General features: G+C 35.0%; 6 protein-coding genes across 6 annotated transcripts; 3 read left to right on the plus strand and 3 right to left on the minus strand.

The window, feature by feature from the left end:
* LOC104714609 (NAC domain-containing protein 26-like) lies at positions 1,421–4,351 on the minus strand. The gene is made up of 4 exons (XM_010432038.2): positions 3,983–4,351; positions 3,368–3,566; positions 2,999–3,270; positions 1,421–2,589 (listed from the first exon to the last, which is right to left on the minus strand). Exons 2-4 carry the CDS (start codon positions 3,525–3,527, stop codon positions 1,828–1,830), a joined length of 1,194 nt encoding a protein of 397 aa, XP_010430340.1. The 5' UTR covers positions 3,528–3,566; positions 3,983–4,351; the 3' UTR covers positions 1,421–1,827.
* On the minus strand, positions 11,808–14,912 carry LOC104714610 (vacuolar-processing enzyme beta-isozyme). Its single transcript, XM_010432039.2, has 9 exons — positions 14,655–14,912; positions 14,137–14,301; positions 13,495–13,651; positions 13,286–13,371; positions 12,996–13,195; positions 12,867–12,915; positions 12,575–12,784; positions 12,272–12,472; positions 11,808–12,198 (listed from the first exon to the last, which is right to left on the minus strand). Exons 1-9 carry the CDS (start codon positions 14,859–14,861, stop codon positions 12,010–12,012), a joined length of 1,464 nt encoding a protein of 487 aa, XP_010430341.1. The 5' UTR covers positions 14,862–14,912; the 3' UTR covers positions 11,808–12,009.
* On the plus strand, positions 15,571–17,134 carry LOC104714611 (pentatricopeptide repeat-containing protein At1g62720-like). Its single transcript, XM_019229683.1, has one exon. The coding sequence runs from the start codon at positions 15,654–15,656 to the stop codon at positions 17,121–17,123; it is 1,470 nt and encodes a 489-aa protein (XP_019085228.1). The 5' UTR covers positions 15,571–15,653; the 3' UTR covers positions 17,124–17,134.
* On the minus strand, positions 17,121–18,666 carry LOC104714612 (NADH dehydrogenase (ubiquinone) complex I, assembly factor 6-like). Its single transcript, XM_010432041.2, has 2 exons — positions 18,527–18,666; positions 17,121–18,225 (listed from the first exon to the last, which is right to left on the minus strand). The coding sequence occupies exon 2, from the start codon at positions 18,189–18,191 to the stop codon at positions 17,277–17,279; it is 915 nt and encodes a 304-aa protein (XP_010430343.1). The 5' UTR covers positions 18,192–18,225; positions 18,527–18,666; the 3' UTR covers positions 17,121–17,276.
* LOC104714613 (small glutamine-rich tetratricopeptide repeat-containing protein 2-like) lies at positions 18,812–19,977 on the plus strand. Its single transcript, XM_010432044.2, has 2 exons — positions 18,812–19,287; positions 19,739–19,977. Exons 1-2 carry the CDS (start codon positions 18,844–18,846, stop codon positions 19,754–19,756), a joined length of 462 nt encoding a protein of 153 aa, XP_010430346.1. The 5' UTR covers positions 18,812–18,843; the 3' UTR covers positions 19,757–19,977.
* On the plus strand, positions 21,784–24,511 carry LOC104714614 (hsp70-Hsp90 organizing protein 2-like). Its single transcript, XM_010432046.2, has 7 exons — positions 21,784–22,755; positions 22,867–23,155; positions 23,258–23,343; positions 23,453–23,676; positions 23,775–23,841; positions 23,955–24,014; positions 24,167–24,511. Exons 1-7 carry the CDS (start codon positions 21,865–21,867, stop codon positions 24,278–24,280), a joined length of 1,731 nt encoding a protein of 576 aa, XP_010430348.1. The 5' UTR covers positions 21,784–21,864; the 3' UTR covers positions 24,281–24,511.

Below are 24,587 nucleotides of genomic sequence, written 5' to 3' on the forward strand. Positions count from 1 at the left end.
TCTTTCTAAGCCCAATATTTTAAGCAATATTAGGCCCATAAAATAATTTTTATTTCATGCAGGATATAACCGCAGAACTAATCAACACCTTATAATATATCAAAAAATATATTTTAAACATTTACATTAAAATCCGAACTGTTTGCTCGATTTGTTAAGTATCTATTTTTAGTAAAATTAAAATTAAAATTAAAAATAGAAAATTTAAAATTTAATAAATGTTTTTTCTTAGTGAGAGCTAGAACTCTTTGGATCTTGGGATTTTGTCATTTGTGGCGTAAACGCCCAAATTAAGAAAAAACAGTAGTAGTAATGTCTTTTTGTTAAAATTAGGGAAAACACTAATGATAAAAACGTCACATGGTTTTGTCTCATATAGTGTTTCTTCACCTAAGTTATTGAGATCAAAATGTCTAATAGTAATAATGGTCAATTTTTATTAATTGTTTTTAAGCAATTAAAAAGGTGGATTTTATCCGAGGCTTTGGCTTAGACAGGAACCGTATAGGGTGTGTCAATCCCACAGAGCACGCCCAAATAATGATGTTTTCTTATGAACTGCATCATTCATACCCAAAATATTTAGCTAATCATATAGTATCACCCTATAATGGTATGTATAGTTGCTTTTGGACAGCATATAGTATATATGTATTCTGATGTTTTAAAAATAAAAAAGGATTCGTGTGATATTGATTCATGCATCTTTCTAATTTGGAAACTAGATTTTGATTTTTTATTTCCGACACACACAAAACTAAATATTGGTTTATATTAAGTCTATGCAAATTATCCATCTCGAAACCTAATTTGAACTTTTAATTAACAAACAGTAGTAATATATTGTCTGCCTCCCTTGAAATAAACATTATAATTACAAAATATATCTAATGATCGACAGACAAAGCACGCTTTTGTTATCTTCCTTTTTTAACACGGCTTGTCTCTCTATATATGTTATATTCTCGAGCCAAACATGTCATAACCATTTTTTTTTCTCTAGCTAGTTGACACTCTTTTCTCTGGGTTTCGCTTTCGTAATCTTCAAACTTCTTGCAAGTTGTTCTCATGATCAAAGACAACTCAAAGCATGTAAGTCAATCCAAATTAATAAAACTCAAACATTTTTTGTTGTTGTTCTACTGCTCTTGCACTTCTTGTTTTCTTTTTTTTAAGCAAGTGTGATATATATATGGTGATATCTAGCTAATAAAAGTAGTAGCGAAGTATAATGTTACCTCTTAAATTTTGGTTTTGTATACAAAGTAAGTAGTAAACGGATTTTTAATAGAAAGAGGTATATATACAATTTTTTGCTGATGTGATTGTTTGGATTTGAGAAATTTTGCAAACAAATAATCATGAGGGAAGAACCAAAAAAAATGACATGAATTAAATGAGTATACAACATTTGAAGAAATATACAAGTATTAAATTTTATTTAGAAGTAGCTAGGTGTCCCCTTTATACAAAATTGGTCTCACATTTAAATCATAAATCATATATATATGGTTTATATATATAATTAGGGATGCATATATATACATTCATACATACATATACATCCATACATATACACATACATGTGTGCGTATAACATATATATAGTTCAATAATGTAACAAAATATAATCAAAAGAAAATACCATATTGTTGTTGTAGGTTTTTATTATGTACAAAACCTCCATATATAAATCCGGGAAATAACTCCTTGTTTTTCCCCTTTCTTCTTAAAGTATAGAACTGTGTCCACCATCAACTACACAGTACTAGTGGACATATGTATTTTTCATATATATTCATCCTTGCATCTTCTTCACTTTTATCACTATTTCCAGAGATCAATCTGACAACTCGACGAAGTAGAAGCAGCATGAGCATTTGTATACTCTTCTCCCATTTCAACAACCCTTTCAGAATCATTCTCTCTCACTTGATCATAAGCAGTGTTTCTCGTGTCTATCTTGATGTCGTTTTGATGAGAAGAAGCAGCTGCAGCCTCTTCATTGCTAAGCTGTGAAGCAACGAATTTATCGAGAACTCTCCAATCAGTAGTCACTTGTTCTACTCCTTGATCGTAATAAAGAGAGCTGAAACTTTGATTCCCTTGTTGCAATTGTTGCTCATGAGATAGATTTGATGATTGCTGCAAGTTACCAATATCTCTTGTGTTTTTATTGTTGTTGCTTGATCCATAAGGTAGAGAGCTGCAATTACTATTAGGGCTTTCGAGCTGAGGAAGCTGGAGGAACACAGATTCTCGAAGATGATGGTTTTGTTGTTGATATTGTACCATGTGATTGTAATGTAACTCGAGCTCTTGCTTGCATTGCAAGTTAGGGTTGTTGTTGAATGCATAAGCTGAAGACGCATTGAGGCCACAAGGCAATGTCTGCTGGTGATCATGATGGTGGCGGTTATAATGATGATTGGGAATAAACTGTTGTGGGGAACTGGAATCGAGCTCGGAGGAAATGAAAGAGAGACGATCATCGTACCAATGCGATGGCGATGAATTGTAATCTCCCATTTTCCTCACTGTTGCCGCCAATTTCTTCTTGAACACCCTACATACCACCCATCCTTCTTCCTACACACATATCACATAATCAAATCATTTACGACATCACAAATGCACACACTTGTCCACCACTTATATGTTTTTTTTTGTTTAAGCTATGAATAATTGTAATAAACTTAAGTAAAATTTTGGACCAAAGAAGGATCATCGGTTTTCATTTGTTTGACTTCTTGAGTTACATTTGTAAAATAACATGTAACCTATATATGTTTACAGAGAGTTTAATAAAACACTTTGGATATACTGGACATATATGTTATGATTCTTGATGTGAACTACTCCTATGCCCTCTGAAAGTGAATGACTCAGAAATTTTAAAAAACCTATTTAAGAAATATCATATATATTTAGGGGAGCTTAATTCCGTATGCAAGTAAATTATGAGTTAAGATGTGTGATCTTGGATCAACGTATATACCTGAGGGATTCCATTTTCATTTGTTTCTAAGCGATATTCGTGCATGATCCAATCGGATTTTTGTCCATTTGGGGCTCTTCCTTTGTAAAACACTAGTGTTTTCCTCATACCAGTAAGACTATGTCTTATATATATAGCCTTGTCTCTTCCGGTGGCTTTCCAGAATCCTGCTTTCGTCGCTCTATTGGTTCGGGTTCCCGTGGGATATTTCTTGTCCTTATGGCTAAAGAAGTACCATTCGCTTTGCTCTTCGTTTCCTATCTTGCATAACTCTAAATTATTACAAAGAAAACAAAATAATTGTCAGCCTTTCAATGAAAACATTGAAAACATGGATCATCGATCACTGAAGAGAGATGATAGGATAACCTTGAAGATCCCATGGCTCAATCTTGTAAAGATCAACGTCCTTGATGAAATCGATTTCTATCCTCTTTGATGCAACTTTTTTCCTTAGGTAGTAGTCTACAAGTTCTTCATCAGTTGGATGAAATCTGAAGCCAGGTGGTACTTGAGTAAATGAATTCATCCTTTCTTTATTTTTCCGTACGTATTGAAATTAGCCGCCCTGTTTATGATATGAAACAATTACTAGCTAGTTTCCAATTAACCATGATCTCAGATACTAGTAATCTTGCAAAGAGTCCATATATATATATGCTAGATTAAATAGGAGAGTAAATAAAGTCAAGACGAGAAGTATCTTTAAGTAACCAATCAAAAAGCAAAATCATAGGGAAAAATCAAGCCCCCACGAGTCTCTTAAGGATGATATTTTGCTTAACTTGTAACATCAGCAACATTGAGTAGGATAAGAGGACGATGATCATGATCATTATAATGATGAAAATGATTAAAATAATGCAACAAAGTTTAAGAAAATAAAATTGTAAGTATCTGACGAAAATAATATCCAAAAACATAGAGATAAAAGATAAGGATCAAATATGGAGTAGAATCGTTAGAGACATTTAGGGTCTATACCTCAAAAACAAAACTCAAAAACAGGTTGATTTAACTCAAAGCCCTTCAAAAAAAGCTCAGGATTTGAGTTATTGTATGTGACTGCGCTTACTTGAATCTTCCTCTTGTACTTGGAAAGATCGAACACTTCATGAAATACACTATAAAATACTCAGAGCTAGAGAGAGAGAGAGAGAGAGAGCGAGAGAGAGAGGGAGAAAACCCTAAAAGCAGAAGTTATGCAAATGGAAAAGATTTGACAGTTATCATCGGGAATAGCCACCGGAAAGAGATCGGATCCCAAGAGTCAGAGATAGTAAGAGAGAGGATGGGAGAGGAGAAAGAGAGTAGGGTTAAATAAAGAAGATCAGAGGGTGATGATGATGAATAAGAATGAGAAAGAGAGAGAGAGAGAGAAGAAGAAGACACATGAAAAAGTAGACAACCGTGTCCTAATAATCTATACTACTTTGTCTCTCTCTCTGTCCTTCTCAATCATAGTCTCTCTATGTCCTTTCATAACCCAAGGAGTGAGATAGAGAGACTTTATTTGTTGCAAAAGCTTCGGGGAAAAGAGAGGCGAATAAGAGGGCTCAAGCAAGATTTTAAGAGAGAGAGGCAATCTTCATTACCACCCACCAGCTCTTGATGGAGACGGTCCAAAGTTTTTTTTTTTAATCTTTTCTTTTCTTATGACCGATTGAACAATAATCCCTATTTTTATATACATAAAAAGGTGTAATTTCCCAACGCAACGAGTCAAGAGAATTTTGTTAACTGGATTTTCTTAAAATAGAATTGCGTACGTTGATTAACAACACATGAGAGAGTGATAATGAATAAATATGGGGTTAGATTGGTGGTTACTAGCTATAGTTTTTGTTATACCAGTGACTATATAGTTGTAGCCGGTGTAGTTACGTTGAACTTGAACTGATGAGATATTTTAAGTCGTCTGGAATTCAAAGAAAATGTTCGAAAGACTACAAAAGTCATTTTTTCAGTTAAAAAACAAAAGTCTCTTTAAGAATATGTATGCATTTGTGTGTTCATATAATCAACTACAACGAAAATGAAAGTGGAGACATTTCTTAATTATTGTCAAAGTGCGTGTATCTTCTTGAAGACGAACCCTCTATAATATATATACTTGCAAAAAGGTCATTATTGTGCTATGTAAACTGCTGCTACATATAATATAGGGCACACATTCCTCTACTTTGAACAATTTCATTGTTTAGCAACTTCAGAAGTAAACTCATATAAACTTTCTCTATAAGACTCGGCGTATTCTAAGGTCCAGAGTAGTTTCGTAGTCTAAAATGTTAACATGAGTGTCTGAAACTTACGTATGTTCTTTTTTACTTTGCATGAGACTTAATTACCCCTCCAGTTATAATTAAGGACTAACCAAATCAATTTTTCCCTCAACTATAACTATATCCGCCTCTGAAAAATCTTACTAAAACCACAATTCTTACATTTATTCTCATGGTATTATGTGAACCAATGGTAGTGTCCAAAAACACAAACCATCAATTGCAATCATAGTGTGTATATGCTGCCACCAAATTTTAGTGATAAAAAGGTTTATTTGTCTAACTAATGGAAGCAGTGACATTACGTATTATTGATACCCTTATTGAAGCCAAAGGAAGTATCTAATTTTCTCTGAACAGAAGTTTAGCCAAATTATAGAATAACAAAAAATATATAATTCATATTAATGAGTAAAAATTAAAAAATGATAAGAAGTAGAATTTGAGCCAGTAATAGTGGAATGAAGGGCCCGCCAACAATTGGAATGAGATGACGTGGCGGGTGATGGTCCGGCGTGAGGTAGGCTTCGATCATTAATCTCACAATTTGCTGTTCCGTCATGTGGGGGTCGTCCCATCCCGTTATTACTTATCCCGTTCTTAATTATTTGTGAAATATTTTTTGAATATTACATCACACATTTTAATTGATTTTTGAAATTTAAATCATTAATATACTTATCACTTATTGCTTTCCTGTTAAAAGAACTTATATATATATAGACTTTAAGTTTCTACTTTCACCCAACTCTTTTAATTCAATAGAAGAGTTGTTCAGTATCGATCCTATGAACTACGCACTAGCATCCACGAAAAACACTGTGTAAACTTGTGGTTCAATATCAGATTTAGCGATTTAGTGATAAATTTGATGGTATCGATTTAGTGATGTTGATCGGAGTTTCCGTTTCCATGAGACCATGACCATAGTTTCAGTTTGAATGCCATGTCCTATATAATTCCCTCGCCCTGCTAGTTTTTTCAATATAACATTTGCTTAACCAAGTGTTAATGTTGTTAATTACTACAGAAATAGAAGAGAAGAAAGTTCTGTCGATTCAGGTATACTTGCCAGGGCCACAGAAAGAGCTGCCAATATAAAACTCTGTTTTTCTTATATCTTCGCTAGTCTTTGTAAATACTTACATATTTGATCAATAAATACATTAGAAAAATTTGTTGATTAGTCTCTTATGTTGTTTTCTGGTTACGATTGGAAATGTCATTAGATTATATTATATAATTTGCATATTTATAATATATTAGATTATAAGAAACATTTCAAATTAAGTTCACAAATGAAACTGATTTAAGTTGACTTGTTTATAAATTTCTGCTCTTGAGAATTGATTGACAGTTAAACTTTAACTTATAACTTAAACACTCTTTTAATTACGTTGATCCAAAAAAAAAAAACACTCTTCTTACAGAATTACATGATAGATATGTTAGTAACTAAACCAACTAATTAACAAAATACTACTGTTTTAAGATCTAAATTAGGTAAGTTATATATAGATTATAGTACAACTTTAGGTAACTTCATCAAAATTCAGGTCTGCGGCTGAAGTTTGGGACTTTAGGGCAAAGTTTGTTTTCAGCGAAATTTATTAATAAAAATTTGGAAAATTCGCATTGAGTTTTTAATAATTTATTTATTTAATTCGTATTGTTGAAACGAAAGATAGAAGTAAAGCAAAAGTAAAGTGCGTGATCCTAAAAAGTGTCATTTTTTTGTCCCAACTTATACGACATCTTCATTAAAATTTGTTTGACTGAAAATAATCAATATATACATGAATTGGAGCTTATATTTTGATATTTTGATCCAAATGTATATGAATAATCGGTTACAATATCTTTTTTTCTTGGCCACAATCGACCATATATAATTAATGTACGTCTTAATATTATCTTTATGCTGATAAATTGTTCGAGTTTAGTAAAAGTTTGACATGACAATTTTATATATACGTAATGATAAACATATATGTATACGTTTTGGTGATTTCCTATTGGCCACCTACCGTAAGTGGAACATGGAAAACTTTAGAACAACAAGACTTTGTTTTGTTTTATATAAAAGTAGCACTTGTTTGGTAAATAATCATATGCATAGTATAGTAAAAATTGGAACCAAAACAAATAATGGAAGACCCTTATGATTACTAAGTTGTAAATTTTTTTGGTACGGTATATAATTAAAAAATGTAGTATTGTATAGAATAATATTTAATTGAATATACTAACATATACATTAAAAAATACGAACGAAATATGATACTTTAATAAATGAACCGAAATAATTAAAATTTTATTTTGGTGTCAATTTTACATATAAATGATATGATCACTTTATCACTTAAAAAGTAATATCTTTTTAAATTCAGAAATATCCTAAATCCTAACACCATTTTTAGTTTTTATATATTGTTACGATTTCACTAAAAAAAATTAGAAAAGTTATTATTTATTTACATAATAATATGATACATATATTTTTTATATACATTTCATAATTAAGGCAAATTTAAATGTGATATTTGTATTAAGGTTTTTAACCCCAAATTCATTAGCTATATATATGTATCGTGTTTCAAATATATAAAGATAAATATGCACCTAATTTGCAAGTTACTGATTAGTATTTTATATATATATATTGTAATAGTTTGCTTTTAGTTACTAACTGTTTGTATGTCTTCCATAACAGGGATGAGTTCATGACATGGGAGATACGGTGCTTGCCAAAATGATCTCATAGACATTTGACTAACTCACCGCAAATTATGCATGTGCAGGTAATTTACTTATCAATAAAATTTCATTAAATTTTTACAGTTTTTATTAATTTTATTCAAATGAAATGCTTAAATTTTTACAGTTTTGGATAACAATGGGTTTTGATAATGTATTTACAGTTTTAATCAAACAACATCAAGATTCCAAAATCTTTGAATCATGATTTACAAATACTTGATCCACTAACATCAAACATATATAATGTATAATGGATTTTAAAATAATAGTATATTTTGTTTGTACTTATGTACATATTTTTACTAAAATATATAACTGAATAGCATCTCTAAAAGAAGCAAACAAAATTTATTTACTAATAGTGGTGATAGATAAATATCTTAATTAGAGATACACTTTTTAATTCTTCTCGTTTCCTCTTCCACTTACGGATTCTAGTTAATAGAAAATATCAAAAAAAATATTTTCATATAGATACTGCTGAAATCGCACGTTACCAATTAATTTACCATTTTTTGACAAACCAATTTACCATTATGAATTATATATAGTATAATATATACACATAACCGATACACACTAATATTGTATAGATTATGCACTCACATTGTTACATTTTAGAGGTTGTATTCTAGAAGAAGAATTTCCAGATATAGCTAAAGGAAGCTTTTGTACCATGAAGAGGGCCACACTTGTTAAGTCTCCCCAATTACACATGTTTGAAAAGAAAAAAAAAGTCTAAATTAAAATACATATATAGAGTTAATCATTTTAGTAAAATGTATAAAATGGACTAGACAACCAAATATACTATACATACGCATGACAAAGGTGGCAGAAGTTTGGTAATTTCACCTATATAAAATATATACTGAATGCTCAACTAGTATATCTACAATATTATTCGACGAACCGCATACTAATTATGGTCTAACTAATACTAATCAATAATATGAATGTTGAACTTCTTATTTCGTCGGCTATGCATCAGATTTTTAAAACACCGGTCCAATTGTGTAAAGGATAAGTTTCGTGTGGTGGTGGGGGGTTGGGGGATGTACGCATTTGACGTCGCATGAACCCATTTAATAAGAAAGAAGACAGAGTTCTTCATTTCGTCTCCAAAATAAATTAAAAAGACAGATCAGTTCTTCAAAATTAGAAGCCTCTTAACATTAATCATTACAGAAANTGCAGGTAATTTACTTATCAATAAAATTTCATTAAATTTTTACAGTTTTTATTAATTTTATTCAAATGAAATGCTTAAATTTTTACAGTTTTGGATAACAATGGGTTTTGATAATGTATTTACAGTTTTAATCAAACAACATCAAGATTCCAAAATCTTTGAATCATGATTTACAAATACTTGATCCACTAACATCAAACATATATAATGTATAATGGATTTTAAAATAATAGTATATTTTGTTTGTACTTATGTACATATTTTTACTAAAATATATAACTGAATAGCATCTCTAAAAGAAGCAAACAAAATTTATTTACTAATAGTGGTGATAGATAAATATCTTAATTAGAGATACACTTTTTAATTCTTCTCGTTTCCTCTTCCACTTACGGATTCTAGTTAATAGAAAATATCAAAAAAAATATTTTCATATAGATACTGCTGAAATCGCACGTTACCAATTAATTTACCATTTTTTGACAAACCAATTTACCATTATGAATTATATATAGTATAATATATACACATAACCGATACACACTAATATTGTATAGATTATGCACTCACATTGTTACATTTTAGAGGTTGTATTCTAGAAGAAGAATTTCCAGATATAGCTAAAGGAAGCTTTTGTACCATGAAGAGGGCCACACTTGTTAAGTCTCCCCAATTACACATGTTTGAAAAGAAAAAAAAAGTCTAAATTAAAATACATATATAGAGTTAATCATTTTAGTAAAATGTATAAAATGGACTAGACAACCAAATATACTATACATACGCATGACAAAGGTGGCAGAAGTTTGGTAATTTCACCTATATAAAATATATACTGAATGCTCAACTAGTATATCTACAATATTATTCGACGAACCGCATACTAATTATGGTCTAACTAATACTAATCAATAATATGAATGTTGAACTTCTTATTTCGTCGGCTATGCATCAGATTTTTAAAACACCGGTCCAATTGTGTAAAGGATAAGTTTCGTGTGGTGGTGGGGGGTTGGGGGATGTACGCATTTGACGTCGCATGAACCCATTTAATAAGAAAGAAGACAGAGTTCTTCATTTCGTCTCCAAAATAAATTAAAAAGACAGATCAGTTCTTCAAAATTAGAAGCCTCTTAACATTAATCATTACAGAAAAGCCCTATAATTTAGAACACGTGGAGAAGTTTGTTTCTCTTGTCAGTTTCTTGTCCGATGAGAACATAACTTATTACGTTTGAAAAGTTCGAAACAACATGCCTTTTAACAAAAAAAAAAGTTCGAAACAACATTAAAGAAAAATAGTCCATCATGCTTCATACTCCAACCCATATTCTCCATCATGCTTCATACTCCAACCCATATACGAGCTCTATATAGTTCATTGTGTAACTATACAATAGTAGACTCCAACCCATATTCGACAATACCTATGTTTTGTTAAACATGGATCTGTGAGAATCACTTAATTTTGTCTATACTATACATCATCTTATATAGTTTACACTCATGCTAATTAGAAAATTCATTAATATCGTTGATTATGCCACTTAAACAAACAAAAAAAATATTACATGGCTTTAATGGTATACTATCATACCAACTTCTAATTATTTCATGAATGACTGAGCACGAAAAAATTACAGCATATGATTGAATAGTAACTCAACACGTTCTCAGCCAATAATTCGGATTATAATTTCATGTATCACCAACTTTCTCAAAGTAACACGTAAAGGTACGTAGACCCAATGACAGATTAATAAGTATCTTAAAGCTTTAAGAAAAAAAAAAGAATCATAGGATATTAATTGGTTAAAAATTATTACATCTAAATTCAAACCTGTATTTTTTTTTTTTTTGGGGATGGGGTCAAAATACATACAGCTCAAACCTTTATCAGAACCCTACCAATGAAATTTTGTCAACAAATCAAATTTGTTAGTTTGATTATGCGTAATTAGAAAATGTCGCATTCTATTATGATTATAAGTTTTGTTTAAGTTGACTCGTTGACTATTAAAGTCAACTATATATCTAGCGCACAAAGAAAAACATATGCACACCAACCTTCATGATTTCACTGTTGGGCAGCTCAAGGCGTGATGACAAATAACTGCAGATTCAGATTTTTTTTAATATTCATTTACCTATATACTACGATTTAATTATTTATATCTAAAGTGAAATGTATAATAGAAATGGAGGATAATGATTGCATATTGGTTTGTATGTCTTCTTCGGATCAATGATGGCAGTAATTATAAGATAAAATAAAAAGGAAAGATAAATTGTGGAATTTAGAACCATATTATAGGTCTAGTGACTAGTACTTAAAGATGATAATGTTAGTGAATAAATATATATTTTTGGAGGGGATATGGGCCTATTTATCCAAAGCTAAACACTAGTGTTCAACTTCTTCTCTGTCAAATCCATTTCAGTTTATTCTTTTCTAATTCCTAGTTCCATTTCGCTAGAGAATGTTATAAATGTTGCATATCATTACATTTTAACATTTTGTAGAAAACATACTGAGACTTGAATGTCAGGTTGTAGTCCCTAATGAACCGGATGCTGATCACTATAGATTTTTTACATGTAAATGGTAACAACATATTTAACAAAAGTCTTACTAAAAAGCAAACAGTAGATAAAGAAAAGTTAGACGACCTTATTGCACCGTACGTATTTACATATACTAAACATTTCTTTTATTTTCAAACCATAGTAACATTATAACTTGAAACACTTTAAAATAAGATAAGCCTCAAAATCTCTCAGGCGCTATAGCCTAGGATTGATGGATGCAACATGTAGCGAGCTTCATTATAACCACCACATGCTGCAGCGGAAGCCTCCTCCATCAGCTCTTTTGAGACACCGTTGTTACAAACGTTTGCAAACGCTCGCATATGTTTCATCCCGTATTGCGTGAGTGATCCACAATGCGTCTCAAATACGCGTACCTAAGAAATTTCAATAACGTTATATCCAATCCTTTAAACAATAATATGAACAAAATTAAACAGGAGTGAGTACCGTTGATTTAAGACATTCCCAATCGTCGACCAAAGGCAAACCGGGTTCTCTAATTGAGTTAAGAATATTCATTGCGGGACCAAACAAAACCGTGCCTATCAGTTCGACGCTTGAGTCTAAATGCTTCCTATGCCTCGTTGTTTCAGTTAGTTCCTTCAATGTGTCATCCTTCTTCCTTGAACCATCTTCCGATGTCCGATACTAAAATCAAAGCCAATATGGTTTTAAGTAAGCTAAATCTTTGAAGTCAAATAAGAAAACCAAAAATGATAACTTCGTAACCAAAACAGTTTAGCTCATTACCATGTGCCAAAGGAATAGAAGGTCCGCGTCGCGTTGGTTAACGACTCCCACTTGTGACTTGACCAGTAATTCGTTTGGAGGGAGATTAACAGTGGCTGGATCAAACCCTTGGTATAGATAAAGCTTCTCCGACTTAAGACTATCGTTACCGTATTCCATCACATGAGAGCCAGCTGAATAGGTATTGTAGTTTGACGTCCGCATCTTCACCTACACACCAGAATAAAAAGATCCAATATATATTTCACATTTCCAAACCAACCATCATACGTAAAATAAAATTTCACAGTACCTTTTGGTATTGTTGCTTTATGGTCTCTTTCTTTAAATTGTGATTCTCACTGCATATAGAAAGACGACCACACAAAATAAACCAATGCATATGAACATAAAAGAACCTAATTATTAGATAAATGTGTACCTGTCTTCCATCCACGCGACACTATATAAATCCCCTAAGCAAGTGATATATTCAGATGGGGGTGACGGATTCATGCCAGGACAATATGTTCCGTAACTACTCTCTTGTGCATTTGAAGCCGTTGTTACGTAAATGTTCAAGTCCTTTGGCATTATCCCTTCGAATATGCTCCCGCTTTCGCACGCTTCTACGTATATAACCTGCACGACATGTTTCACAATTATTACATTTACTGTATACTTATAACAAAAGAAATAAAACACTCAACAAAATAGTTAAATTGTTATTACCATCTCTTTATATGTTCCAGAAGCATGCTTCTTCTTAAGCGTTCCAATAAAATCAGCTGCATATATGTGAGGCGTGTTTGGCATCCCTGACCAATTGATCAAATAAAAAAAATAAAACCATTATAAGCAATCGATTACAAGCCTCATAAGAAAGATGTTATCTAATCGGAAACAACACAATTAAGGTCACAAAGAGTTGATAAAATTACCAAGAACTCCGGGTCCACCATGATCCGCATAATATACGAAAATGTGATCGTTGGGCTTGCTAGCGATGACCTTACCGCTTCCACCTTTAACAGCCTTTTGGTCGCCTAGAAGTACAGCATAGAAATTCGCAGCCGTAACGTTACTACCGGTATAGTCCTGAAAAAAAAAAGGATATTTCAAAAAGTAAATAACTGAACAAAGTCACAAACTATTAAAAACGGAAAACAATTAGTGGTTATAATAAATCTAAAGAGCGATACCAATCAAAGGTCCACACATAAAGTTTGGTTTACCATAGCAAATGTCCCTAGTCTCTCTATCACTATAATTGTTGTGTAGTGCCCAAGTCACCATCTCTAACACGATAGATCCAATAATATATTTAAAATTAATTAACAACCTTAATTAAGCGCCCTAGACAAAGAAGAAAGTATAATTTAAAAAATATTCTAGAGAAAAAAATCTTAAATATAAAATATTAAAATAAAGCTCTAAAACCTGATAAGACGTTAGTTGGACCGAAACATAGGTCACATCAAGACCACCGATATTAATTACGAGAAGATATTCCAATCCCAAATACAGAGTTATTGCTTGCTCGGATTAAGTTTAATAATTCATGCTAAACAAGGGATACATACCTTAGGGACTCCGGCGTAAACATCGTCGCCGTTGGGATGATTGATGAGAGTACCGGGACGAGGATTGAGTGGGTTGTTTGCGATGTCATCATACATCATAACTACTATATTCTCTTCTTGTAAACCTCCCTTTCTCAGTATTTGATACGCGTGACACACGTCAGCCTTTAACACAAAGCAACAAAACACTAGTTATCAAAATTCAAAACAAAAGCAACAAAACACTTTTAATACATAGCTTAAATCAATATAAATTTCAGAATCTTTTTCTTAAATGACAATAGATTGAGATATGGAGAAATTCACTCTAATCAATTCATAAAAAATATTATTATATAAAGAAAGTAATTAAATAAATATTTGCATGTCATAGGAATATTCTCAAGACCAAAAATAATTGTCATCAATGAATTAAATAAAGAATAATAGAATCGATTTGCTTTTTATTTTATTTTTGTTCAAAATAGAATCAATTTGTTAGGAACCAAAAATATGTGAGAAGATGTGTATATGTGTACCTGGTGTCTGTAATTCCCATATCCAGAAGAGCCTGCGACAAGAACCGCCCATCTTGTACCGATACCATCTTCGTCTTGGTCAGCCGGTTTAGCTTCCTCTGTCGGCATAAGAATCTTTGGCTCGAAACGACCGCGTGACTCGGCCCGAACCAGGAAAAGTAATAGAAGAAGAAGAAGAGCTGGTTTGAAATAGCAAGACTTAGCCATGGTAGGCACAGAGATAAAAAGAGAGAGAGAGAGAGAGGCTTTTTGAGAGAACAACTATAAAAAGCAAAGTCTGGTGTTAATAGAGCTTAGCTAATATAGTGTACTAATAATAATATATCAATGATATAAAACTGAATAAAATTTTATATCTGTTTTGTCAACAAAGTTTTGAGTTATCTAATTACAATTAAGGCCACCTGATTATACAATATAAACTTTATATTATGAAGCACTTGATTAAAGTTAGCATATGCTTTTTAAGTCGGAAAGAGCTTATTCGTTATAAATATAATTTTATAAGCTCCTCCTAGACAAGAACTAAAAGCCATAAAGATCTTTAAACCCACGTAATTTAACGCGTTAATTTTGATAATCTTTTATATTAATAAGAAAATCCAAAATATAAATTAAAATGATTGTGATGTCGACGATTGAATATTTTGGAATATTACATCTCATCTAGAAATAAAAATCAAAGTTAATTGTCAGCTTGCGACACAACAGAGAACATGCAAAATCTAACCGAGACACGTGTACACTGGTGGGCTTCACAAACGAATGTTAAATATCACCGTTACAACGACAAATAATAGAAATAATTAAATTAAAACTAAACCCGGTTCGATTACAAAACTAGTAAACCGGAATTGAACCGGTTTTTATATCTCTCGCTTTCGTCATCGTCGTCTCTATCCCTTCCTCATGGAGATTGATCCTAAAAGGGGTTTAGGGTTTTAGCCATTTCCAGAGACAGAGCTTACGAAACCAAAACGAGAGCTCAAATCAAATCAAATGCAGAGATCGATCACGATCTCAATTGCATCGAAAGCTAAGAAATTTCTCAATCTGTGTCTTCTGGAGAAATGTAACCCTGTAGTAACTAGCTGTTTCTGGGGAAGAACTTTTACTACTAAGAGGTCGTCGAGTAAAATTAGGGATCGTAATGTGAATTTAGACGATGCTATTGATGTGTTCTGTAACATGATTGAGTCTCGTCCTCTTCCTTCAATTGTTGAATTCAGTAAACTGTTGAGTCGAATCGCCAAATCGAAGAACTACGAACTTGTGATCTCTCTGTTTCGGCATATGGAGGTTTGTGGAATCGGGCATGATCTTTATACTTACAACATTGTGATTAATTCTTTGTGTCGATGCTCTCGGTTTGTTGTTGCTTTATCTGTTGTTGGGAAGATGATGAAGTGTGGTTACGAGCCCGATGTTGTCACGGTTAGTTCTTTGATTAATGGGTTTTGTCAAGGGAATAGAGTTTTTGATGCTGTATCTTTGGTTAGTAATATGGAGGAGATGGGGTGTAAACCAGATGTTGTTATCTACAATACCATCATTGATGGGTTTTGTAAAGTTAGATTGGTGAATGATGCGTTGGAGCTGTTTGAGAGGATGGAAAAAGATGGGGTTAGAGCGGATGCTGTTACGTACAACTCTCTTGTGACTGGTCTTTGTAGTTCTGGTAGATGGAGTGATGCTTCTCGCCTGTTGAGTGATATGGTAATGAGGGATGTTGTTCCTAATGTAATCACTTTCACTGCGTTGATCGATGCGTTTGTGAAAGATGGGAACTTTTTGGAGGCGGAGAAGTTGTATGAGGAGATGAGAAGAAGGTCAATAAATCCTGATGTGTTCACTTACAATTCGATGATCAATGGGCTTTGTATGCACGGTCAGGTAGATGATGCCAAAGAAATGCTTGATTTGATGGTAACAAAGGGTTGTTTCCCCGATGTAGTGACTTATAATACTCTCATAAATGGGTTCTGCAAGTCTGAGAGGGTAGATGAAGGAACTAAACTCTTCCGCGAGATGTCTCAAAGAGGATTAGTTGGCGACACTGTCACTTACAACACTATTATCCAGGGATGTTTTCAAGCTGGTAAATCAGAAGTCGCTCAAGAAATCTTCAGAAGGATGGATCCTCGTCCAAGTATTAGGACCTACAGCATTTTGTTATACGGGCTTTGTAGTAACTGGAAGGTAGAGAAAGCATTGATGCTATTCGAGAATATGCAAAAGAGTGAAATGGATCTTGATATCACTACATATAATATTGTCATTCATGGAATGTGCAAGATTGGTAATGTTGAAGATGCTTGGGATTTGTTTTGTAGCCTTGCTCTCAAAGGAGTTGAACCTGATGTTGTGTCATACACTACGATGATCTCAGGCTTTTGTAGGATACGGCAATGGGATAAAGCAGATATGTTGTATAGGAAAATGCAAGAAGATGGACTTATTCCACTATAACACATGAAACTGTATATTAATTGTAAGAAGTAGGACATACATTTTATTTGTAACGATCACATCACCATTTGTAAATTTTGTATTATTACAACAGACACACAGGAAATTTAATGTAACGTCTTTGAAACAGAGAAAAAAAAAAGAGAGAAGTTTTCAGAACATTCCTCTCCATGAATACCACTTGAGTTTAAATTGAAACAATAGTGGAGGAACACCAAGGACACCTCTTTGAATCCTCGGATCAAACACATCGAATTGTACTTTACTTAACGAATCCAGAAGAACTTGTACCGGCACAGAATGAAGCAGAACGGGTTTAGCTTCATTAGGAACCTTTCCCGCCAGTTCACGAGCTTTCAGGAGATGGGCATTGGCAACAGATGCAATATCAAACACGACATTGCATAGTCCTTCTCTTGAATCGTTATCCAGAAGGATTTCTAATCGTCCACCTTGTTTCACGAGCAACCCGTGCTTCTCAGCGAGTTTCGCAGGGATGTAACTTTGGTGACGGTTTCTGGTACAGTGGTAAGGTAATGATTTCAGTAGCAAGACAAGACCACTAGCTTTGCCAATGTGTGAAGCTGCGTGATCCGCTGTTGTTGAACTAATTCCACCAGCTTGGAGGGTGTTGTACAAAAGTGTTGATACTGTCTCTTCTGCGTATTTCTCTAGCTCCTCGATGCTCTCTGGTATATCGTCTACTTCTCTTTCCGCATCTCGGATTCTAGCTTCAACTGAGCGTTTTAGCCAAGGTCTACTGATGTTATGCTCTGATATTGCCCAAGAAAGAGCTTGTGCAGCTGGATGGTTAATGGGTTTTTTGGTGTAGAGTTTGTCAATTGCATCTTGCCACCAAAGTAAACGCATCAAGCCAATCTTGGGATCAGATGCAACATCCATGGCTCTTGCAGTTTCTACATTGAATGCTCGGAGAGCAAATGCAGCTTTACGCATCTCAGTTGGGAGTTCAAGGAGACAGAGGTAGTGATGATAGTCATAGTTTCGAACTTGCTGCACACAATAGGACAATGCTGAACGCAAACTACTCGAACCTCCTCCACTCATCAGTTTAACTCAAAGTGTGTTTCTTTATCTTCTCCTACAACCATATGAACCACAAAAACAAATCAGTTCATGCGAATCTGACAATGTCATACATATGAAAAGTCATTCAGGAATTAACACAAACACTTGGTGGACAAAGCTTTGGTATTGGTATTTAACAAACAAAATAAGAACTTTTCAACAATGCTTAACACAAAATCAAAAACCTAAGATCACAAACCTGAAATAACAAGTGAGATCACTAAAATTCACAGAAATTTTCCAATGAGTAATGTGAAATCGCTGGAAACTATAAATGTCGTCCCAATAATAACGAAATGAGAACAAAACCTTACCCAAACTTGAGTAATCCTATTCTTCAATCCAAATCAGAAAATATTATTACGGAACCAATTTATCATCTAAAATCGATCTTTTGAGTTCGACCCGATCTCTGAAACAATTGTGCCGGAGAAGTAGCGTTGGGTCAATGTATATAAATACGACGTCGTTTACAGAGGTCGGTTTATGAACTGACCGGTTTAATTATAATGCACTGTTTAATGATAAACGTGTTCAGGATAATATTAACCATAACCAAACACTCAATATATACACATACCCAAACATCTCCCTTGAAATCAAGAAGACTGCAAAAAAAAAAAAATCAACAATGGCGGACGAAGCAAAAGCTAAAGGAAACGCAGCTTTCGCCGCCGGTGACTTCGATTCCGCCGTGAATCACTTCACCGAAGCTATCAACTTAGCACCAACCAATCACATTCTCTTCTCGAACCGTTCCGCTGCTCACGCGTCGCTTCATCACTACGACGAAGCTCTCTTAGACGCGAAGAAGACTGTTGAACTCAAACCAGATTGGGGAAAAGGTTACAGCCGTATCGGTGCTGCTCACTTAGGGCTTAACCAGTTCGATGAAGCCGTGGAGGCGTACTCGAAGGGGCTTGAGATCGATCCGAGTAACCAAGGTTTGAAATCGGGTTTAGCTGATGCGTCTAGGTCACGGAAGAAACGGAAACTTGAGACGGAGTTTGGAGAAGAGAAGGAGAAGAAGAAGAAGAAAGCTCAGAGTCAAGAAGATTTAGGAGGGCAAGTTAAGGTAAGTGGTAGTGATGAGAATGTGGTAAAGGGTAAGACTTGTTTCGTGTGTAATGGGGAAGACGATTGGGTGTTGGTATGTTATAGTGAGGAATGTTCCATAGCTATTCATCAAAGCTGTGCATCTGATGAACCTGATTTTGATGAATTTGGCAATTTTTATTGTCCTTATTGTTGGTATAAGCGTGTGGTTTCCAAGTATGTTGAACTTAAAAAGAAGCTTATGGTGAAGTGACAAAGTCTATAAAAGGGATGTAGATAGAGAGACGTTAAGAGAGGAGTAGATTTGGGTTTTGATGAGGGGATGTTGTGGAGGGTTAATATTGGAGTCAGGGGATGTGCAAGATTGGTAGTATGGATGATGCTTGGGACTTGTTATATAGCCTTGTCTTCATAGGACTCGAGCCTGATGTTGTTTCAGACACTAGGATGATGATTTCAGGATTTTGTAGGAAACGCCAATGGTGTGAAGCAGACGAAATTGATGATGAGCTTGTTCCTCTATAACAGACGAAACTGTATATTGTTTGTATTAGTGTAGTAAGTTCTTTTACTTGTAACGGTCACATCTCCATTTGTAAATTTGTATTATAACTCGAAAACTCTTAGGGTTAACCACTCGAGTTTAACATTCATGTCTTAGGGTTTCTTTGTGTGAAGCTATGTGATCCGCTTTGTTGAACTATTCTAACTGCTTGGAGGGTGTTGTACAAAAGCGTGGATATTGTGCCTATTGTGTATTTTCTCTAGCTCGTCGATGCTCTATGGGATATCGTCTGCTTCTCTTTGTGCATCTCGGATTCTAGCTTCAACCGAGCGCTTTAGCCAAGGTTTACTGATGTTATATGCTCCGATATTGCCTAAGACAGAGCTTGTGTAGCTGGATGGTTTATAGTTTTTTTGGTGTAGAGTTTTTTGTCAATTGCTTCTTGCCACCAAAGTAACCGCATCAAGCCAAATCTTGGGATCAGATGCAACATTGCTTAACACCAAATCAAAAACCCAAGAATCAAACATGAATAACGAATGAGATCACTAATATTCATAACGAATGAGAAACTTTTCAATGAGTAATGTGAAATCGCTGGGAACTACAAATATCGTCCAATAATAACGAAATAAGAACAAAACTAACCAAACTGAAATACTTCTGAGGTTCTCCAGTCCGGAGAAGAAGCGTTGTCTACTTAGAGTTATTGTAGACTGACACGACGTCGTTTACACATACACTACGTCGGTTTATTAATATACACACTTTATGAATAAACGTGACTAGGATACTATTAACCCTGAACAAACACTCTATACCGGAGAAATAGCGTTGAGTCAATGTAGCCAATACGACGCCGTCTTATGAAAAAGCACTGATTATGAATAAACGTGATAAGGATAAATATTAACCCTAACCAAACACACTACATATCGATCAAAGATATATATACGCATACCCAAACATCTCTCTCGAAACCAAAACCCCATTCATTAACCCTTCTTTCAAAGGTATCTTCCAGAAGAAACCAGAAGACTCTCTCAGATTCAAAACCATGGCCGACGAAGCAAAAGCTAAAGGAAACGCAGCTTTCTCCTCCGGCGACTTCGATTCCGCCGTGAATCACTTCACCGAAGCCATCAACCTAACACCAACCAACCACGTCCTCTTCTCGAACCGTTCCGCTGCTCATGCGTCGCTTCATCACTACGACGAAGCTCTCTCAGACGCGAAGAAGACTGTTGAACTCAAACCAGATTGGGGAAAAGGTTACAGCCGTCTCGGTGCTGCTCACTTAGGTCTAAACCAGTTCGATGAAGCCGTGGAGGCCTACTCGAAGGGGCTNTCTAGCTTCAACCGAGCGCTTTAGCCAAGGTTTACTGATGTTATATGCTCCGATATTGCCTAAGACAGAGCTTGTGTAGCTGGATGGTTTATAGTTTTTTTGGTGTAGAGTTTTTTGTCAATTGCTTCTTGCCACCAAAGTAACCGCATCAAGCCAAATCTTGGGATCAGATGCAACATTGCTTAACACCAAATCAAAAACCCAAGAATCAAACATGAATAACGAATGAGATCACTAATATTCATAACGAATGAGAAACTTTTCAATGAGTAATGTGAAATCGCTGGGAACTACAAATATCGTCCAATAATAACGAAATAAGAACAAAACTAACCAAACTGAAATACTTCTGAGGTTCTCCAGTCCGGAGAAGAAGCGTTGTCTACTTAGAGTTATTGTAGACTGACACGACGTCGTTTACACATACACTACGTCGGTTTATTAATATACACACTTTATGAATAAACGTGACTAGGATACTATTAACCCTGAACAAACACTCTATACCGGAGAAATAGCGTTGAGTCAATGTAGCCAATACGACGCCGTCTTATGAAAAAGCACTGATTATGAATAAACGTGATAAGGATAAATATTAACCCTAACCAAACACACTACATATCGATCAAAGATATATATACGCATACCCAAACATCTCTCTCGAAACCAAAACCCCATTCATTAACCCTTCTTTCAAAGGTATCTTCCAGAAGAAACCAGAAGACTCTCTCAGATTCAAAACCATGGCCGACGAAGCAAAAGCTAAAGGAAACGCAGCTTTCTCCTCCGGCGACTTCGATTCCGCCGTGAATCACTTCACCGAAGCCATCAACCTAACACCAACCAACCACGTCCTCTTCTCGAACCGTTCCGCTGCTCATGCGTCGCTTCATCACTACGACGAAGCTCTCTCAGACGCGAAGAAGACTGTTGAACTCAAACCAGATTGGGGAAAAGGTTACAGCCGTCTCGGTGCTGCTCACTTAGGTCTAAACCAGTTCGATGAAGCCGTGGAGGCCTACTCGAAGGGGCTCGAGATTGATCCAACTAACGAAGGTTTGAAATCGGGTTTAGCCGATGCGAAAGCCTCCGCGTCTAGGTCACGCGCCTCTTCGGTGCCGAATCCGTTTGGTGATGCTTTTCAGGGACCGGAGATGTGGTCGAAATTGACGGCGGATCCGTCGACGAGAGGATTTTTGAAACAGCCTGATTTTGTTAACATGATGCAGGAGATTCAGAGAAACCCTAGCAATCTCAATCTTTATTTGAAAGATCAGAGGGTTATGCAAGCTCTTGGGGTTTTGTTGAATGTTCAGATTAGGTCTCAGCAGGCTGGAGATGATATGGAGATTGGGGAGGAAGAGATGGCTGTGCCTTCTAGGAAGGAGCAGCCTGAGGTAGAGAAGAAACGGAAACCTGAGCCGGTGCCTGAACCTGAGCCGGAGTTTGGAGAAGAGAAGGAGAAGAAGGAGAAGAAGCTTAAAGCTCAGAAGGAGAAGGAGTTGGGGAATGCTGCGTATAAGAAGAAGGACTTTGAAACTGCAATCCAGCATTACTCCACTGCTATGGAGATTGATGATGAAGATATCTCTTATATCACTAATCGTGCTGCTGTTCATCTGGAGATGGGAAAGGTATAGTTTTCAAATCTCTCTATATATAAAGTCCTCTCTTTTTTTACATTAGTGTAGATTTGTTTGGCATGAGGTTATGAGTCTAAATGTGTATGTGTGTGTTTGATTCAGTTTGATGAGTGCATCAAGGATTGTGATAAGGCTGTTGAAAGGGGTAGAGAGCTTAGGTCAGATTACAAGATGGTAGCTAAAGCTTTGACTAGGAAAGGAACTGCTTTGGGGAAGATGGCTAAAGTCTCAAAAGACTATGAACCAGTGATTGAGACTTACCAGAAGGCTCTTACTGAGCATCGTAATCCAGAAACGTTGAAGAGATTGAATGAGGCAGAAAGAGCAAAGAAAGAGTTGGAGCAGCAAGAGTATTATGATCCTAGTATCGGTGATGAGGAGCGTGAGAAAGGTAGTTGCTTTGCCATTGTATCTTGTTTATGTGAGGAAAGAAACTCTGAAAACTTGGTAAAGGATGCTGAGCTAACATTCTGCTGTTGTGTTTGTGATACAGGTAATGAGTTTTTCAAGGAGCAAAAGTATCCTGAAGCTGTGAGACATTACACTGAAGCGATCAAGAGGAACCCAAAAGACCCGAGAGTAAGGCCTATTCATTGACATTGTCATATGTGCTTCAATGTTATGCGCATAAAGAATTCCATAATTGACTGTTTTAATAACTTGTTTACCTCTTTGTTGTTAAACATAGGCATATAGCAACCGGGCTGCATGTTACACCAAACTGACGGCAATGCCCGAAGGATTGAAGGATGCAGAAAAATGTATCGAGCTCGATCCGACATTCTCAAAGGGATACAGCAGAAAAGGTGCAGTCCAATTCTTCATGAAGGAGTATGAAAACGCAATGGAAACTTACCAGCTGGGTCTCAAACACGATCCTAACAATCAAGAACTTCTCGATGGTGTTAGAAGGTATTTTATATATGTGTAGTCAAAAAAGGATTATTCACTATATCTAGTTATGTCAATATATGCCTATGTAACATGTTCTGAAACTCTCTATTCTGCAGATGTGTACAACAGATCAACAAAGCAAACCGTGGTGACCTTACTCCCGAGGAGTTGAAAGAACGACAGGTCAGTTTCTGTTACTGTCTCGAAACTTTTTCGTTTTTCGGTTATGAGAAAACCCTGTAATGTTAGGTTAAAATTTTGGGATTTTGCTTTCTTTTTTTTTCTTATTATCACAGGCTAAGGGAATGCAAGACCCAGAAATCCAGAACATTCTCACAGATCCTGTAATGAGACAGGTAAATAAACAAACAAACTTCTCTAGATTATGTTACAGTTCACAAATCTCTCTAGTTTTAAGATCAAACTTCTGGGAGCAATCCTGGAAACCAAAATTGAGCTATCTCTATGTTGTTACGTCTCACCAATATCCAACATGTTGCTTGAACAGGTACTGTCTGATCTCCAGGAGAATCCAGCAGCAGCACAAAAACACATGCAGAACCCAATGATCATGAACAAAATCCAAAAGCTGATCAGCTCAGGAATTGTCCAGATGAAATAAACCCAGAAGTGAAGACATTATTGATTTCGATTTCCGCTGATTTGTTACTCTTTTACAACTTCAAACACTAAGATCAAATTCTTCGTCATTTTCAGACTTTTTTGATATATCATTTTTCTCTCATATCCATGTGTTTTAAGACAATAACAACCTTGTCTTCACAAATTTGATTAGCATACATAGACTGCTGTATGAAATCAAACAAAATCACAATAAGCTTTTAGTGTAGGAACAAAAATNAAGCGATCAAGAGGAACCCAAAAGACCCGAGAGTAAGGCCTATTCATTGACATTGTCATATGTGCTT

Source organism: Camelina sativa, chromosome 9 (genome assembly GCF_000633955.1).
Source record: "Camelina sativa cultivar DH55 chromosome 9, Cs, whole genome shotgun sequence".
NCBI lineage: Eukaryota > Viridiplantae > Streptophyta > Magnoliopsida > Brassicales > Brassicaceae > Camelina > Camelina sativa.

Bases quoted from the DNA above. Each gene is read 5' to 3' on its own strand.
- LOC104714613 (XM_010432044.2), top strand. From the start codon at position 18,844: ATGGCGGACGAAGCAAAAGCTAAAGGAAACGCAGCTTTCGCCGCCGGT.
- LOC104714611 (XM_019229683.1), top strand. From the start codon at position 15,654: ATGCAGAGATCGATCACGATCTCAATTGCATCGAAAGCTAAGAAATTT.
- LOC104714609 (XM_010432038.2), bottom strand. From the start codon at position 3,527: ATGAATTCATTTACTCAAGTACCACCTGGCTTCAGATTTCATCCAACT. The intron at 3,271-3,367 runs GTTATCCTATCA...GTAATAATTTAG, and splicing joins TGAGCCATGGGATCTTCAAG to AGTTATGCAAGATAGGAAAC. The intron at 2,590-2,998 runs GTATATACGTTG...ATATGTGTGTAG, and splicing joins ATGAAAATGGAATCCCTCAG to GAAGAAGGATGGGTGGTATG.
- LOC104714612 (XM_010432041.2), bottom strand. From the start codon at position 18,191: ATGAGTGGAGGAGGTTCGAGTAGTTTGCGTTCAGCATTGTCCTATTGT.
- LOC104714614 (XM_010432046.2), top strand. From the start codon at position 21,865: ATGGCCGACGAAGCAAAAGCTAAAGGAAACGCAGCTTTCTCCTCCGGC. The intron at 23,677-23,774 runs GTATTTTATATA...TCTATTCTGCAG, and splicing joins CTTCTCGATGGTGTTAGAAG to ATGTGTACAACAGATCAACA. The intron at 23,842-23,954 runs GTCAGTTTCTGT...TTATTATCACAG, and splicing joins AGGAGTTGAAAGAACGACAG to GCTAAGGGAATGCAAGACCC.
- LOC104714610 (XM_010432039.2), bottom strand. From the start codon at position 14,861: ATGGCTAAGTCTTGCTATTTCAAACCAGCTCTTCTTCTTCTTCTATTA. The intron at 12,785-12,866 runs GTACTGTGAAAT...TCTGGTGTGTAG, and splicing joins TAAAGCAACAATACCAAAAG to GTGAAGATGCGGACGTCAAA. The intron at 12,473-12,574 runs GTAATGAGCTAA...CTTTGATTTTAG, and splicing joins TTCTATTCCTTTGGCACATG to TATCGGACATCGGAAGATGG.